Source organism: Lipotes vexillifer, unplaced genomic scaffold (genome assembly GCF_000442215.2).
Source record: "Lipotes vexillifer unplaced genomic scaffold, Lipotes_vexillifer_v1.1 scaffold382, whole genome shotgun sequence".
NCBI classification, from domain to species: domain Eukaryota; kingdom Metazoa; phylum Chordata; class Mammalia; order Artiodactyla; family Lipotidae; genus Lipotes; species Lipotes vexillifer.
This window is the reverse complement of record NW_006780611.1, coordinates 6378295-6396422: the sequence shown is the minus strand read 5'-3', so window position 1 is coordinate 6396422 and position 18128 is coordinate 6378295. Positions and strand designations below refer to the sequence as shown.

General features: G+C 50.2%; 1 protein-coding gene across 3 annotated transcripts in view; it reads right to left on the bottom strand.

Moving 5' to 3' along the window:
- Positions 1-18128, bottom strand: part of TTLL1 (TTL family tubulin polyglutamylase complex subunit L1) — a 37557-nt gene that overhangs the window by 17702 nt on the left and 1727 nt on the right. Inside the window, exons 2-3 of one of the 3 annotated variants that reach the window (XM_007453938.1) lie at positions 7999-8115; positions 1340-1548 (exon numbers count right to left, since the gene is read on the bottom strand). In XM_007453938.1, the coding sequence (XP_007454000.1) occupies positions 1340-1548; positions 7999-8111 (322 nt within the window). In that variant the 5' untranslated portion in view covers positions 8112-8115. Of the gene's footprint in view, positions 1-1339; positions 1549-7998; positions 8117-18128 lie in introns of those variants that run through there. The other 2 variants (XM_007453937.1, XM_007453939.1) reach the window with 2 other exon arrangements.

Here is an 18128-nt window from a genome sequence, read left to right as displayed (position 1 = left end):
GCGGCATGTGGGATCCTCCCGGACCAGGGCACGAACCCGCGTCCCCTGCATCAGCAGGCGGACCCCCAACCACCGCGCCACCAGGGAAGCCCAGCAATAAAGTATTTTTAAATAAGGTATGTAGGGACTTTCCTGGTGGCACAGTGGTTAAGAATCCGCCTGCCAATGCAGGGGACACGGGTTCGATCCCTGGTCTGGGAAGATCCCACATGCCACGGAGCAACTAAGCTCGTGCGCCACAACTACTGAGCCAGCGCTCTAGAGCCCGCAAGCCGCAACTACTGAGCCCATGTGCCACAACTACTGAAGCCAGAGCGTCTAGAGCCCATGCTCCACAACAAGATAAACCACCACAATGAGAGGCCTGAGAACCGCAACAAAGAGTAGCCCCTGCTCGCCGCAACTAGAGAAAACCCGCGTGCAGCAACAAAGGCCCAATGTCGCCAAAAATATAATTAATTAACTAATTAAGGTATGTACATTGACTTTTTTTTAAAGACATAATGCTATTGTACACTTGACAGACTACAGTTTAGTGTAAGGATAACTTTTATATGCAGTGGGAAATCAAAAAAATTCATGTGGCTTGCTTTTATTGCGGTATTCGCTTTATTTTAAAACTTCATTCTTTTTATTTGTCTATTTATTTATTTTGGGACACACCATGCAGTTTGCAGGATCTTAGTTCCCTGACCAGGGATCGAACCCGGGCCCCTGGCAGTGGAAGCGTGGAGTCCTAACCACTGGACCACCAGCAAACTCCCATTGCGGTAATTTGCTTTATTTTGGTGGTCTGGAACTGAACCCACCGTACCTCTGAGGTCTGCCTGTAATGAGTTTTCTCTTTTAGCTGTGTGCTAAGTACTTTACAGATCTGTATCATTTAATCCCCACAGTAAACTGTAAGATAGGAATTGTTATCATTCCCATTTATCAGATTAGGAAACGAGGCCCAGAGAGGTCACTTATGTACTTTTCCCCACATGTGCAAAAGGGATTCTGAAATTACCCGACAGCCCAGCTTTTCTCACCAGACGGGGCAGGGACGCACTGTGCTCCCCAGGCATTGCTGGACACAGCAGTGATCCCTCCTGGCAGTCTGTAACTCAGGGAGTGTCCCCCACGCCCACCACCTCCTGTGCACATTCCCAAGGCACTCACACAAACTCAGATTCCAAGTTGAGCCCCCTCCCCCAATTCTGGAGACGCCTGGAATGAAAGAGGTGCCCACAAACACGTTCATCCCTCAAAGCCAACAGTCACCATCTCGCGGTCTTGTGCCACTGGAGAATACTCCACTATCTATTTAAAACGTGAGGCCAGTGGAAAGGACACAAACCCAGGTAGAGGTATTTCCCACTTTCGTCCTTCTCTGCCAAAGGACTCCCTTCCTTCTCCAGCTCTTTCCTGTATCTCTTGATGTTTTTCACCATCAGATCCTTCCGCGTCAGTTCATAGTGGTTCGGGAAATGGTTGACTATTTGATCATCTGAGAGCCGGTAGCCAGTCTCGACACTAAAAACATTGCGGATGGTTTGCACACTCATCCTGAAAGAGAAGCACAGAAGGGATGTGCAGGACAGAAGCTCAGAATGTGTCCATGTGGAGGCGGGTGTCATTAAAGCCCGGGGACTCCTGACCAGGAAGCACGCTCCCTCAGAGCTTACCTGTCCCCAGCCCGGCACCGAGCCAGGTGCCTGGCCACAGCGGCAGGCTGTGTCCCCGCTGACTGTACCTCAACTATATGAGGCAGGGGCTGTTTTGACTCTCTGCCCTGATTGGTTGTACTCTCTGGCACAGAGTAGATGCTCAATAAATGTTTATCAGTTAATGATAACATTGATTTTGATACCAAACTAATGAAAGTCAGACTCTGAAGTCAGGAAACTATTGACTCAATATCTGCACCCCAAGTCAGGAAGGACAGGGACCCCCTAAAACCAAAACCCCACGGACTTCCCTGGTGGTCCAGTGGTTAAGAGTCCATGCTTCAACTGCAAGGGGTGCAGGTTCCATCCCTGGTCAGGAACTAAGATCCCACATGTCACGTGGCAAACCCAAAAAATTAAAAACAGCAGAAAAACAGGGGTTATTTAGGGACCCTGAGTTGGCATGTGATATTCTTAGAGAGACCCCTGACAGGCCAGCTAAACTGCGAAGCCCCCACTGAAATGAGAGTTGAAAGAGAAATGGATTCCTTCTCATCCTCTAAGAAAGCCAGTCTCCCTGCCACATCTGTCTGACTTCCCTAGCCCCCCCAGAGAAGCAGGAAGGATGGAAGGGCTGGCACCCACAAGGGAGTCCTGGAGTCACAAGACAAGGCAAGGTCCTCTCTGTACTCCCTGCCCCCAACCCGCCCCCTCCCCATAGCACCAACCAGAGGGTTTCTTTTGATTCCATAATCATTAGAACAAAAGGATTAAAACAAAAAACATTTTTTATTATGGGAAAGCTCAAACACACGAAGAACTATAGAGAAAAGTGTAACAGGACCCCGTAATCCAGCTTCAACAGTCACCACGAGGCCAGTCTTGCTTTGCCTGTACCTCACAGCACTGGCTCATTTTGAGGCACTTCCCAGATACCATATCATTTCATCCAAAATATTCCTGTTAGAATCTCTAACAGTTAAGGACTCCTTTTTATATTATATGATATCCTATTTTATACTGTTATCACAACTGAAAAAAAAAAGGAGCACAGCCAATTCCATTTTTTTAAAAATTTATTTATGGCTGTGTTGGGTCTTCGTTTCTGTGCGAGGCCTCTCTCTAGCTGCGGCAAGTGGGGGCCACTCTTCATCACGGTGCACGGGCCTCTCACTATCGCGGTCTCTCTTGTTGCAGAGCACAGGCTCCAGACGCGCAGGCTCAGTAATTGTGGCTCACGGGCCCAGTTGCTCCGTGGCATGTGGGATCTTCCCAGACCAGGGCTCGAACCCGTGTCCCCTGCATTGGCAGGCAGATTCTCAACCACTGCACCACCAGGAAAGCCCTTTTTTTTTTTTTGCCTGCACCACGCAGCTTGCAGGATCTTAGTTCCCAAACCAGGGATCGAACCTGTGCCCCTTGCAGTGGAAGCGCAGAGTCTTAACCGCTGGACCACCAGGGAAATCCCAGGAGCAGTAATTCCTAAATATCATCAAATATTACTCAGTGTTCAAATCTCCCCAGTTGTCTGATAAATATTTTTTTACAACTTTTGCAAATAAGGGCCAGGCCTTCTGATCAGCTGTTCTCTCTCTCACACATCTCTTTAAATCTATACATTCTCCCCCACCCCTCCTTAATTTTTTTCTAGGCAATTTATTTGTTGAAGACACCGGGTATCTGTTCTGTAGGGGTTCTCACAGCTTCCTTATTTATCATGCTCCCCAGGGCCCTGTACTTCCTGTAAGTTGGGAGTCAGACCTAGAGGTCTGATGAGCTGCAGGCTGATGGGGCCTGGCAGAGCTGCGTCCCGGGGTGGCATCCAGCCGGAGAGCCTCTCCCTTCGGGATGTCAGTGACTAATCAGCTGCATGGCCCAGTAGAAATAGAATGTGACCCACAGCTGAGTCACATAGTGAATTTTCTAGTAGTCACATTAAAACAAAAGTTAAAGGGGGACTTCCTTAGTGACACAGTGGTTGGGAATCCACCTGCTAATGCAGGGGACACGGGTTCGATCCCTGGTCCAGGAAGATCCCACATGCCGCGGAGCAACTAAGCCCATGCACCACAACTACTGAGCCCGCGTGCCACAACTACTGAAGCCCGCGCACCTAGAGCCCGTGCTCCGCAACAAGAGAAGCCACCACAATGAGAAGCCCGTGCACCGCAACGAAGAGTAGCCCCCGCTTGCCACAACTAGAGAAAGCCCGCGTGCAGCAACGAAGACCCAACGCAGCCAAAAAAAAAAAAAAAAAAGTTAAAGGAAAGAGGTGAAAGTAATTTTAATGTATCTTATTTAATCTAATATATCCAAAATATTATCATTTCAACATATTACCAACATAAAAATTTGTGATGAGGAATTTTACATTTGTTTCTTCATACTAAAACGGGAGTGTACATCACACTCCAGCACATACGTCTCCGTCTGGACCAGCCACACTTAAGTGTCCTATTGTCCTGTGGTCAGCGGCCTCCGTCCTGCACAGGCATAGACCCTTATGCTGTGAGGGGTTGCAAAACGGTGAAATTCTCCTTTTTCATTCCTCCTTCATTTATTGGCAGGAATATTTCTACAAGGAGAAACTTCCCTTCGTCAACAATTTAGATAACCCATGAATGGTTCCTACAGGGAAGACTGAGTAAGTGTGTGATTCTTTCCCTTTACCAGTTTTCAAAATAGTGAGCTGGTTCCCTACCACCTGCAGACGTGTGATGAGCTGTGTTCTGGGAACCTATCACTGCAAAACGAATTACCCAACGTTAGCTACTTAAGACAACCACCATTTTATGATATCTCAAGGTTTTGTGGGTCAAGAATTTGGGCAGGGCTCAGCAGAGCGCTCGGCCCCACGCAGCACTGAGGCCGCAGGGTGGGATCCAGCCGGCTGATCTGGGGGCCCCGAGAAGGCTTCTTCCAAGTCCGGCACCTTGGCCGGCACGGCTGGAAGGTGGGCGCAGCTGCAACTTCTCCAGCACAACGGTCCCGGGACAGCCAGGCTTCTCATGTGGCAGCTCGGGGCTCCCGCAGGGGGTTCCCACACAGCAGGAGGAAGCTGCTGGTTTCTTAAGGCCTGTATCATACTGACTGGATCACACTGACTGCATCCCACTGGCCAAAGCAGTCACAGAGCCCACCCAAGGTCAGGAGGAGGGGTACGAAGACCCCATCTGCAGAAGGAAGTGGTGTCAAAAACTCTGGCCTTTTTAATGTGCCACAAATTATGTGGGGTTTTGTTCTGTTTCAGTTCTTTCGGGGGGCATTTTTATGAACTCATAGATTCAAACATGATCCATGAGTTTCAGTCTGCTGTAATTATTCTTATGGAAGCTCTAGTTGTCCCTATTTTGGACAGAAGGAACTCTGCAAGTTGTCTCCTTGTACAATTCTTCCTGAGGCACAGCATCAGGCATTTCTCCAAGGAACAAAGGACCCTTTGTTATAAATAAATGTTCACCTACTGTGTAGCCTGACTGTAAAAAGGGTCCCAATTGTCCACCCCTCAACTCCCATCAGGAGGTAAAATGTATTTCCCCTTGAATTGGGGCTGACCTAATGCCTTTCTTTGGCCAAAAAGAAGGGCAGAAGTGATGGTGTGCCATTTCTGAGACTAGCCCCGAAAGGCCTTGAGAGCCACCACCTCCCTCTTGGGCCCCTGACACCACCACAAGTCTAGGCTAGCCGGTTGGAGGGATGTGAGAGATTTGTGGAGAGAAGCCCCTGTCGTCCTAGCCAAGGGCATCCTAGACCAGCCTAGCCTCAGATGACCCACCAGGTGACAGCAGATGTGTGAGTGAGCCCAGGCAGGAACAGTGAAGTTCTGCCAGACCAAAAGAACAGCTCAGCCAAACCCACAAACTCATGTGCAGCAAAAAATGGTTGTTGTTTCAAGCCCCTGTTTGTGGTGTTTGTTACTCACCATCAGTTCAGCAATGGATAACTCATACACCCGCTCCAGGAGAGCCAGTGTTTACCTGTTTCACATTCCTTCTACTTCCTGCCCACAGGCAAGCTGTTTTTGCATAGTTGTTATCAGAATACAAATACAATTTCGTAATATGTTTTTCTTCACACTTACTGTTATTCAGTTTCCCAAACTGCTTTATAATCACCACAATTATTTCAATGGCTGTACCGTAATCCACTTGGTTAATCTATTCACCTTTCCCCAACCAGTTAATGTTTAGTTGTTTCCAATATTCTTCCCTAACCAAATTTTAAGACCCGACAGGACACTTAGTGCTTAAAGCACGAGCTCTCAAGATATCTCAAATATCCGAACTTATCATACGGTTTAGCTCTTTTCTTCTGTCATTCTCTTGTTGGTTAAGAACAGCTCCAAAACGCTTCTCGGCATGAAGAAGCAAGCACTCAAATCCCCACCCCCCCACCCCCATCCCTGGCATGTGACCAGCTGCCCAGAGAAGCCGAAAGAACGTGCTGAGTTCTGCTGGGCCCCACAGCACTGGGCAGTGGGACACCAAACAGCAAGTACAAAATACTGTCCTGTTCAGCATTCTTTTCAGAGCTCCCATGAAACAGGGCTCTGGATAAAGGATTTCACTTTACCTTTGAGAAGAAAGAACGTAAACTTGACACGAAACCATACAGAGGCACTGAACTACTCCATAAACGCCCTCCCTCTCTGCAGTCCACACTCCTGAAGGGAAACTAGGTTGCAGTTTGTTTGTTTATTGGCCATGCTGCCTGGCTTGTGGGATCGTAGTTTCCCAACCAGGGATCGAGCCCAGGCCCTCAGCAGTGAACGCGCAGAGTCCTAACCACTGGACCGCCAGGGAGTTCCCAGGTTGCAGTTTAAAGTGCAGGTGACTTCACTGCTGCCAGGAGCAAAGCTAGGGTCACCTCTCCATCCACTGCTGCAGCTGGAGGCTGGGTGCTGCCTACTCTGTGCCCAGGCCCGGCCAGGCTCCGGGGATGCTGAGATAAGCCAGGCCCGGTCCTCATTCTCCAGGGGTTCACAGTGACATTGGAAGAGGGGACAGGCCGGGAAATCACAAATCACGGCACTCAGCATTTGCTGCCACGGCACCTGAATAGAGCAGCCTGGGAGGGCGCGAGAGGCAGAGGTGGCTTCCAGCGCAGGTGTGCTGGTGCACAAAGGACAGTGACAGCACATGCTGATGGGGCGCCCGCCATGCACCAGGCACTGCCCCGAGTTCTGTGCTTCACTGCTTCCTTGAAACCTCAAACCACGGTATTTGCCAAGAGAGGCCAAGTCCTCTGCTAACAGCCACACAGACAGCAGTGGAGGAGCCAGGGCTGAAGCCACGCATGGCTCTGGCTCCAGGGTCTGGATGTCTAACCCCTGGATGCACTGCGTCTCCAAATGGGGGGCTGAGGAGGCATAGAAAGCATAGCACGTACACAGATGGAAAAGAAAGACAGTTTCAGCAGTGGGTCAACAGGGGAAAACGTGCAGCCTCCTGCACTGGCAGGGACCAGGGGAGTAGTGGGGAAGAGAAGTGGCTGAGAGAAGCCGAGTAACATCTCTCAAGGTGGCGGCAGGGAGAGTGAGTCCGGGGCGGGGGGATGTACAGGGTGGCAAAGCCCCTGCCGACCCCGACGTGTGCCCCCACTGGCCCCCTGCCCCCTCAAAGGTTCACTGCAGTGCTCTGGACCCAGGAGCTGCACAGGGTCGGCGAAGTTTTTGGCTGAGGAACCCAGCAGGGATGTGGAGGCCGCCCCGAGGGAGGGAGCAGACCAGGCCTGGACCAAGGAGGACACAGGACCTCACCCTGAGGAAGTGAGAGGCGAGGAGAGGAGTCTAGGAAGACTCCAGGCTCCTTGCTGGGTGGGCACCACCCGGGACTCAGGGCCCACACACTGCTCTTCCAGCCTCACGCCTTTCCGTGGCCTCTCAGTCAGTCCAGCCGGCACCCGCTTGGCCTAACGGGAGGGAGGTGAAAGGAAGCACCGAGCCCTCCCCACAGCCCTCGCCCCAATCTCCTCCCCATACCACCCCACAGGATGCTGACCTCCCCAGCGCACCCCGAGGTGCCAGGCGACAGGGCACCACTGTGACCAGCACGAACTGGAGGCAGGTGGGGCTCTGGTTTCTCACCCAAATTCCCACTGCCGTGTAACCACACTCAGCCGTGCTGAGACATCCCGGGACTTCCTGATAACCAGGAGCACGGGACACTCCACCACGTATACTAACCCAGGCCCTTCTCCCTGCGCACGAAAGGCCCGGACGAGCAAAGTGTAAGGGGAGGCGGCACGATGGCGTGGAGGCACCTGCACAGGACAGTCCATGCGCCGGTATGGGATTAACCATGCTGATAAACGGGCTCTGGAAGACAACCAAACCCTGGTTTATACTTACCAGTAAAAATTCCAGTCCTCGTTTTCTGTCACTTGGACCCATCCTCTCTTTTCAAAGTTATTTATCAGCACCGACTTCTCGATATCAGTGACCCATTTCACTTTTCCTGCCATAATCCTGGAAGAGATCACCCTATCGGAGCCATGAAACTTAACAACTCACGTCCCTTCGCCCAAAGGAGTCCTCTGCACGAGGTGAGCAGACGTCCCCCACCCCCAGCTTAGTCCTCCCCACAGTGGCTCTCAGCCAGGGCAGGTCACCCCCCTGGGGACATCTGGCAACACCTGCAGCACTTCGCTTGCCAGGACTGGGGGTGAGGGACGCTTCTGGCATCTGCGAACAGAGGCAGGGATCCTGCTCAACGCCCTCTGACGTACACTGTGCCCCACCCCAGCCCCCGCCAACAAAGCATCCAGCCCCAAAGGCCAGCTGTGCTGAGACTGAGAATCCTGGTTAAGTGGGAAATAAAGGCAACACACGCCAAATGGCAGCTGTGATTGGAGCCACAAGGAGAGGCACAAGGACAGGCACCACTGTGAGAGTGGAGGCAGCTGGGAAGGCTGCCCTCAGCAGGGACCCTGGAGCTGACTTCTGACGGGTGGGTGGGAGTACTCACTCCAGACTGGGCACACCCCGTCCCCTCAAGTTCTGCTTATCTCCTTGCTGCTTCCGGATTCGCTACACCAATTCAGTCTCTTTAACTGTGGGTGATCTTGTTTAATATGTATCTATTTGTTTATTTATTTTGGCTGCATCGGGTCTCAGTTGCGGCACGCGGGATCTTTTTAGTTGTGACATTTATGTGGGATCTAGTTCCCCGACCAGGAATCAAACCCGGGCCCCCTGCTTTGGGAGCACGGAGTCTTAGCCACTGGACCACCAGGGAAGTCCCTAACTATGGGTGATATTAAGTGTTTTTCTGACCACATCAATCCCGGTGAAACGTGGCTCTCACTGTACTTAAAATATGCAGCCCCCTGGCCCTAACCTGCTTTTCCAGGTACATCTTGTGCCACCTTCTCCCTCACCCGCTGTTCCTGCCACATTGGACTTCTCTGCCCACCTCCTCTTCTATCTCAGGGCCTTGGCACATGCTCTGCCTGCAGCACTCCGCCCTGCTCTGCCTGGCCAAGCTACCGCCCACTAGTCTGCCAGCATAAGTGAATGTCACTTCCTCCACAAAGCCTCTCTGACTCTCCAGACCAGCTACGTGGCCCCTTGGCACCCTGCAGTTCTGTCCTTGCTAGAGGGCAGGACCTGGCTTTCTTTGTCACTGCTTTGCACCCAGGGCCTGGCACCGTGCCTGGCATGCAGCAAATGATCACTTCAGAGAGAATGAGTGACTGTGGTCACAGGCCTGTCAGTACCACCATGTGACTTTCAGAAAGTTTCTGGACTTGTTTCCTCCTTTGAATTCTGGTTTTCAAATTGCTGGGGAAGCCCAGGATTCTAGGCTCCCACCCTAGCTCCGACCAGAGAAGGCTGCATTTGTTACACTTCTGTGTACCTCTTCACAGAAGGTGAAGGGCTTTCAGGAAGGAGGGCTTCTGCGAAAAACTGGGCTTGAAAGCCAGGGGACCTGATGAGCCTCGAGGGCCTTTTATGAAAGGAGGCACCTCCCCCATGGACTTGTAACAGCTTCACATTTGGGGCAACTTAACAGGGCAGAAAAGGCATGGAACGTAGAGATGGGGACCCAGGTATGTGTTGCTTGGGAGAGGAAAAGAAAAGACACTCTCATGATAGAATCCACCAGGCAGAGCTCGGGGTGCTTCCACCCAGCATCAGCCCACTCCCTCCTCGCGTTGCCCAGCAAGGCAGGTAGTGTCATCGAGGCGGGACTGTGGTCAAGCATAGGTCCCGGAGCTTGGGTTTGAGGCCCAGCTCCACCACTCACTAGCTGTGTGACTTTGGGCAAGTTACTTAACCTCTCTGAACTTGTTTCCCCCTCTGTAAAATGGGGATAACAACAGTATCTACCCATGTCATAGGTTGGAGTGAGAAGTAAATGCGTGAACACATGTAAAGCACCGAGAACGGTGCCTGGACGTAAGGAAGCACTCAGGAAGCATCTCATACGATTGTCATTATCCCCGGTTTTCAGATGAGGAAGCTGAGGCTCAAAGGTTAAGAGCCTGTGTAAGAACAGACCAAAGGGACTGATGGTGGCTTGAGTCAAACCTAGGGTGACCCTACTCTAAACCTCTTTCCACACAACCCATCTCTTCCCTCTGTGAACTTGGCCTTCATCAGGATGATGACAACACCCACAGGGTCAAAGTGAGGAATAAATGGAACCACTCTCTGCAAACTCTAAGTGCCACATGACAGCCACATAAGGTTGCTAACTGATCGGTCATGACCCACGTGCAGGTCAGCAGCCACCGCACGGAAATGATGGCAGAAGCACCACAGAAGTCGAGTCCCCGTGTGCCGGTAACTCATGTCTGTACCGGAGCAAACCCCGCATGCCTCACACCCCCTTGCACTGTCCAGGCCGACTGCTGAGGGGAGTTCACTTTTTCACCACGGGTGATTTGCACATACTGCGTTTGTTACAAATTGAAGTTTTGTGGCAACCCTGCATCGAGCAAGTCTGTTGGCACCATTTTTCCAACAGTCTTTGCTCACTTCGCGTCTCTGCGTCACACTATTCTTGTACTATTTCACACGCCTTCATTATTATATATGTGCTACGGTGGTCTGTGATCTAGTGATCTCTGGTGTTACTACTGTAACTCACTGAAGGTGCAGGTGATGGCTACCATTTTTTAGCAATAAAGTATTTAGTTAAGGCAGGTACCTCTTTTAGACAAGTTGCTAACGCCCAATACAGTCTGCAGTGCAGTGTAAAGATAACTTGTAAATCCAGTGGGAAACCAAAAAACTCATGTGACTTGCCTTCTTGCAATAATTCGCTTCACTGCAGTGGTCTGGACTGGAATCTGCAGTTATCCCTGAGGTCGGCCTGTATTTGATTTCAGTCTGAACAGCCCTGCATCCCTGACCAATCCTGCTCGTACTCTGCCCCCTAGAGTCCAACTGCAGACACAGGATTTCAGTGAGAATCACCCCCAAGCCAGGTAGCGCCTACACCACAACCCACACCCTGCACTTCAAAGGCCAGTCTCACTGGGCGACCTCACTCCCGCCACAACTCCCACCTGGAGATGACGCAGAAGTAAGAGCAAAAACACAGAATAATGATAAAGGCCGTATTTTATACGTGTGCTGCGCTTCAGTCATAAAATAGTCTGAAAATGCTTCCAAGGGTACAGTCCTAAACCCAATAAGGCTGATGGGGCAAAAATTCTCACCTTCACTTTACTGAGCAGGAAATGGAGCCTCCGAGAAGGGTAGGTTTCCTCTCTGCCCCCTGCACCCTCCACCTGCTGTGTGGACAAGTGGTCACCAAGGAAAACATCTGAGCCCGGACCTACCATAGGTACTTATGGAGCCAACAGGAACATCCAATTTCTCTTCAGTTTCACCAAATTTTGACTCGGATTCTTACCTAAAATAAAATACACAAATGATTGGCACAAAAACAGACATATGGATCAATGGAATAGAATAGAGAGCCCAGGGACTTCCCTGGTGGCGCAGTGGTTAAGAATCTGCCTGCCAGTGCAGGGGACGCGGGTTCAAGCCCTGATCCGGGAAGAGCCCACATGCCGCGGAGCAACTAAGCCCGTGCGCCACAACTACTGAGCCTGCGCTCTAGGGCCCGTGAGCCACAACTACTGAAGCCTGTGTGCCTAGAGCCCGTGCTCCGCAACAAGAGAAGCCACTGCAGTGAGAAGCCTGCGCACCGCAACAAAGAGTAGCCCCCACTCGCCACAACTAGAGAAAAGCCCATGCGCAGCAACGAAGACCCAACACAGCCAAAAATAAAAAAATAAATGTATTAAAAAAAAAAGATTAGAGAGCCCAGAAATAAACCCACATACCTATGGTCAACTAATCTTTGACAAAGGAGGCAAGGATATACAATGCAGAAGACAGTCTATTCAGCAAGTGGTGTTGAGAAAGCTGGACAGCCTCATGAAAATCACTGAAGTTAGAACACACCCTCACACCATACACAAAAATAAACTCAAAATGGCTTAAAGACTTAAATATAAGACATGACACCAAAAAACTCCTAGAAGAGAACATAGGAAAAACATTCTCTGACATAAATTGTACCAGTTTTCTTAGGTCAGTCTCCCAAGGCAATAGAAATAAAAGCAAGAATAAACAGATGGGACCTAATCAAACATAAGCTTTTGCACAGCAGAGAAAACCATAAACAAAATGAAAAGACAACCTATGGACTGGGAGAAAACGTTTGCAAATGATGCAACTGACAAATGCTTAATTTCCAAAATATACAAAGAGCTCATACAAGTCAATAACAAAAAAAACCCCAACCCAATCAAAAAATGGGCCAAAGACCTAAATAGACATTTCCCCAAAGAAGACATGCACATGGCCAACAGGCACAAGAAAAGATGCTCATCATTGCTAATTACTAGAGAAATGCAAATCAAAACTACAATGAGGTAACACCTCACACCAGTCAGAATGGCCATATCAAAAAGTCTACAAATAACAAATGCTGGAGAGGGTGTGGAGAAAAGGGAACCCTCCTACACTGTTGGTGGGAATGTAAATTGGTGCAGCCACTATGGAAAACAGTATGGCAGTTCCTCAAAAAACTAAAAACAGAGTTGCCATATGATCCTGCAATCCCACTCCTGGGCATATGTCTGGAGAAAACTAATATAATTTGAAAAGACACATGCACCCTAATGTTCATAGCAGCACTATTTACAATAGCCAAGACATGGAAACAACTTAAATATCTATCAACAGATAAATGGATAAGGAAGATGTGGTACGTATATACAACGGAATATTACTCAGCCATAAAAAAGAATGAAATAATGCCATTTGAGGCAGCATGGATGGACCTAGAGATTATTATACTAAGCGAAGTAAGTCAGGAGAAAGACAGATATCATACGATATCACTTATATGTGGAATCTAAAATAAGACACAAATGAACATATCTACGAAAAAGAAACAGACTCACAGACATAGAGAACAGACTTGTGGTTGCCAAGGGAGACGGGGTAGGGTAGGGAAGGATTGGGAGTTTGGGATTAGCAGATGCAAACTACTATATATAGAATGGATAAACAACAAGGTCCTACTGTATAGCACAGGGAACTAAATATATTCAATATCCTGTGATAAACCATACTGGAAATAAATATGAAAAAGAATATATGCATGTATAACTGAAACACTGCTGTACAGCAGAATTTAACACAACATCATAAATCAACTATACTTCGATAAAATTTTTAAAAAATTAGGGGAACTTCCCTGGTGGTCCAGTGGTTAATAATCCACCTTCCAAGGCAGGGGATACAGTTTCGATCCCTGGTCGGGGAACTAAGATCCACATGCCGCGGGGCAACTAAGCCTGTGCGCTGCAACTACTAAGCCCGCGTGCTGCAACTACTGAGCTCACGCGCCTCAACTAGAGAGCCCACGTGCCGCAAACTACAGAGCCCATACGCCGCATGCTACAACTAAGACCCAATGCAGCCAAAAATAAATTAAAAAGAAAAAAAAAAGTAGGGACTTCCCTGGCAGTCCAGTGGTTAAGACTCCATGCTTCCAATGCAGGGGGCAGAGGTTTGACCCCTGGTTGGGGAACTAAGATCCCACATGCCATGCAGCACAGCCAAAAAATTAAAAATGAGAAAAAACATTAATACAAAGACGAAATGTACACAGCACAAGATCAAGAGGTGTTCTAACAGTTTATGAATATAGCCAAATGGTAAGTAACCAGAACATTCAGTGGATGGCGTCTTCTGTTTAAGTGCCCAACGGAGGATGCCTTGGGTTCCTCTCTTGTCGTGCTAAGTACTTCTGAATTAATTACTTATTGGCTCCCGCTGACCTTCCCAAGCTGCCAGGCCACCCTTTTACTTCACATAGCCCTTGCTCTGGCTGAACGCACCCCCCTCTGCTGCTCCGTGCTCACGTGCTCACCCGCGAACCTGTGCCCGCGCTGTCCCTCCATCCTAACGCCTCTCTCCACCGCTTTTTATCGGGCTCCACCAACCACGCGGGGCACAGTTCAAACGGCACTTCCCCCAGGGGGCCATTCTTATCGCCTTCACTGGAATTAGTGTTTCCCTCCTTGGGACCCCCTGCAGACCCTTCCTGCCATCCTTGCCGGCACTCAGAACTTCCCAACTTGCATTTCAGTTCTTTATGTACGTTCCTTCCATAAACGTGTGAGGCGAGGGACTCTCGTAGTCACCCGTTTCCCTCTCAACCCACTGATTCTAGATTTAAAGGGGAGCATTTGAAGCGAACCCCACAGTCCATTTGCCCGACCCCATTATCTCCAGCCCTTCAGCACATGAGACGCAAACAATGACTCCTTGTTGTGTGAGTGACTGATGGACAAGTCCTCAAGGCTGGGTCCTTGGAACCTGACTCGTCGCTTCCCTGGAAATGTTATGGGTTGAACTGTGCCCCTGAAAAGATACACTGAAGTCCTAACCCGGGTACCTGTAAACATGACCTTATTTGGTCAAAGTAGGGTCTTTGCAGTTACGATGAGGTCATTCGGGTCAGCTTTAATCCAATGACAGGTACTCTTATGAGATGGAAAGTTGGACACAGACACACAGACAGGGAACGCCTTGTGAAGACACAAGGACGGACAGACAGACAGAGGGAAGGCAGCCATGTGCAGACGGAGGCAGAGATCGGAGGTAATGCTGCAACAAGGCAAGAAATGCCTGGGGCTCCCAGAAACTGGAAGCCACAAGGAACCCTCCCCTAGAATCTTCAGAGAGAGCACGGCTCTGCCAACACCTTGATTTCAGGCTTCTGGCCTCACTGCGCCACCCAGTTTGGGGCACTTTGATACCACAGACCTAGGAAACTAATACAAGAGATGACCATCCTAAACACTAGGGAAAAGCGAAGAACAAGAAATGTACACCCATAAGGAGGTTTACGTATGTATATTTGGGGAACAGAGCATAGTAAAGTGCTGAGCAAGAAGACAAGAGAGTCATTTACGGTTAAAAAAGAAAAAATGAAGTAAGGCCCCCTCTCCTTTAAAAGAACCTCTTTTCAGAAATGCACCAAATCAATGTGGAAACCGCCACTGAGAGCAGATGAAAAGGCAGCCTTGGGAAGAGCCAAAGGAGGGACGGCAGTTCCCTCCACACCCGAGGCTTAGAGACCCAGTTCGCTTAGAGACGCGTCTGAGCCATGGAGCCACCGTGGATCCTGGCATGTCCTCTCAGGGCCTCAGCCTCCCCAGTGAAATAAATGGGAAAGAACTGACTCACTCAGTTACAAAGCAGAAAATACCACACCATCGTAAAGCAATTATACTCCAATAAAAATGTAAAAAAAAAAAAAAAAAAGAAAGAAAGTGACAGCTCCTGGGCGGTACTGCTGGGATTACCGCAAGGTCAGGTGGGCGTGGACCTGGCACACAGCAGGTTCTCCAAACGTCAACTGGGTTCGAAATGAGTGCATCAGGCAGAAAGAGCTTCACCCTGCAGCTGCCCCCTATTGCAGCTCCGCACGCGCCTCCTTTCCAGCTCCTCCTCCTGGCGGGCTTGCCCTCACACAGTAAGTGAGTACATATTTCTATCATCGCTGAAACAACAGCTACCACTTCCCGAACACCAGGACGCGTCAGGCCCCGGGCTGGGCGGTGTGTGTAGGTTCTTCTCTACTGGGTACATGGTTACGGCTCACGTGAGGCCGGCAGGCAGGTACTCTCCCCACTTACAGACAGGAACGTGGGGCTTGGAAATCAAGAGGCAGAGCAGAGACTGCTGCCGTGGCAACCCGCACAGTCTCCCTCCCACACGGGGTGTCAACCGTCATTACATGCATCCCCCTTGTCAGGCATCATCGTCCCCACAGGGCAGGGGGTGGGTCCCCCAGCACCCAGCCAGGGCCAGGCACAATGAGGGGGTTCAGGTATCATCTGTAGAGCAGACTAAGGAACCAGCTGGCCAATCCCCACATTACGGAAGCCAGGGCTGATGCCTTCCCAACCCTAGGAAATACTAAGCCTTATCTATTTATCAGGTAAATAGATAAATACCTGATGTCAGATTGTTTTCCTGTGGCTTCCTCCTAAAATAGAAAAGAAAAAAAAAAGGGGGGAATTAGCGGTATTATGTGATGAACTTGACACGTTACCTCTCTACTGGTTCATATGAACTGACGCCTCGGAATTTTAAGCCACAGGGTCAGCTACTTTCAAAACTGAGCATCATAAAAACCTAATCAGGAAAAGCAGAGTGATGTGCTGGTCCTCATGCTGCTCACAGCTTGAAGTCAGAGAGGGCTGTCACTACCTGAGGTATGTCAGCCTCGGAAAGCCATCCTAAAACCAGACAGTTGCTGGTTTTTTCCAGAACACCGTGGGTCCCACTCCTGGGGCAAGTGGGCAGGATCTTCACAAACTTGAGAACAGGTTTCCACCAGGACATCCCTGGGCGTCCGGGCCACCGATAGTGTAGTTTCTCATCCATCCACTGGGCACCGACAGCCACTCCGTGCCAGGCGGGTGATGGGAGACGGAAAGCCACCCAGGACCAGGCGCTCCTGGACAGTCCTGATCCAGCAAAGGCAAGAGACGCATTCAACCAGCGGCAGCCCCGGCGGCAAAGTGCTTTAACAACCTAACAAAATCCAACCTCAGTCCTGGGGAGGAAGTAACCATCAGTCCAGTCCAGCAGCAAATCATGCCCGCTCCACCCCCAGAAAATTCCAGATCCGTCTGTGTCTCTCCCCAGCATCCCCACAATCCAGGCCACAACTGGCTTCCTTGGTCCCATTCTCACCCCATGGCAACACATTCCCCACCCAGCAGCAGACCAATCTTTGCAGACACAAAGCAAATCTTGTCACTCCTCTCATAAGCCTGCAGCGGAGAATAAACCTAGCAGTCCACCCATGGCCTGCAAGGCTGGCCCAGCGTGACCTGGGACCCCCATGCCTCTCGGGCCTTGTCTCCCAGCGCCCTTCCCACCTGTCTTCCCTCTCCAGGCCCCAGCCTCTTTCAGCTCTCCACACCCACCAAGCGGCACCCAGTCTTAAGGTTTTGCTCTTCCCCCACATCTGGCCCTTTCTCCAAGGTCAGCTCCTCAGACTGGCCTCTTCCCAACCTCAATCCTCCCCGTTTACAGAGCTGTCACTTTACTTGTCCGTGGTGCTCACGTTGTACACAGTTGTTTAGTCAGCGCCAACGCAAAGCATGGTCCGCGGACCAGCAGCATCCGCATCACAACCTGGAGCTCGTTAGAAATACAAATCTTCCAGCTCCCCCCATGCACACACGAGTGTACACATTCAGACTCTTTGGGAGCGGGGCCCAGGAATCTGTGTCTTAACAAGCTCTCAGGCGATTCTTATGCAAGTGCAAGTTTGAAAAGATCTGGTCTATGAGACTTCCCTGGTGGTCCAGTGGGTAAGACTCCATGCTCCCAATGCAGGGGGCCCGGGTTTGATCCCTGGTCAGGGAACTAGATCCCGCATGCCTGCCACAACTAAGAAGTCCGTATGCTGCAACAAAGATCCCGTGTGCTGCATGCAACGAAGACCTGGTGCAGCCAAAAATAAATAAATAATTTAATTTTTTAGAAAAGGGACTTCCCTGGTGGTGCAGTGGTTAAGAATCCACCTGCCAATGCAGAGGACACGGGTTTGATCCCTGGTCCAGGAAGATCCCACATGCCGCGGAGCAACCAAGCCCGTGTGCCACAACTACTGAGCCTGCGCTCTAGAGCCCGCGAGCCACAACTATGGAGCCCATGCGCCACAGCTACTGAGGCCTGCATGCCTAGAGCCTGTGCTCCGCAACAAGAGACGCCACCGCGATGAGAAGCCCGCGCACCTCAACGAAGAGTAGCCCCCGCTCACCGCAACTAGAGAAAGCCTGCGCGCAGCAACAAAGACCCAATGCAGCCAAAAATAAACAAATTAATTAAAAAAAAAAAAGAAAAGACCTGGTCTAGTTCATGTATTTGGTTCCTTGGTGACTGTCTGACACAGATATGTCACATTGTGAGCAGCAGTGCTG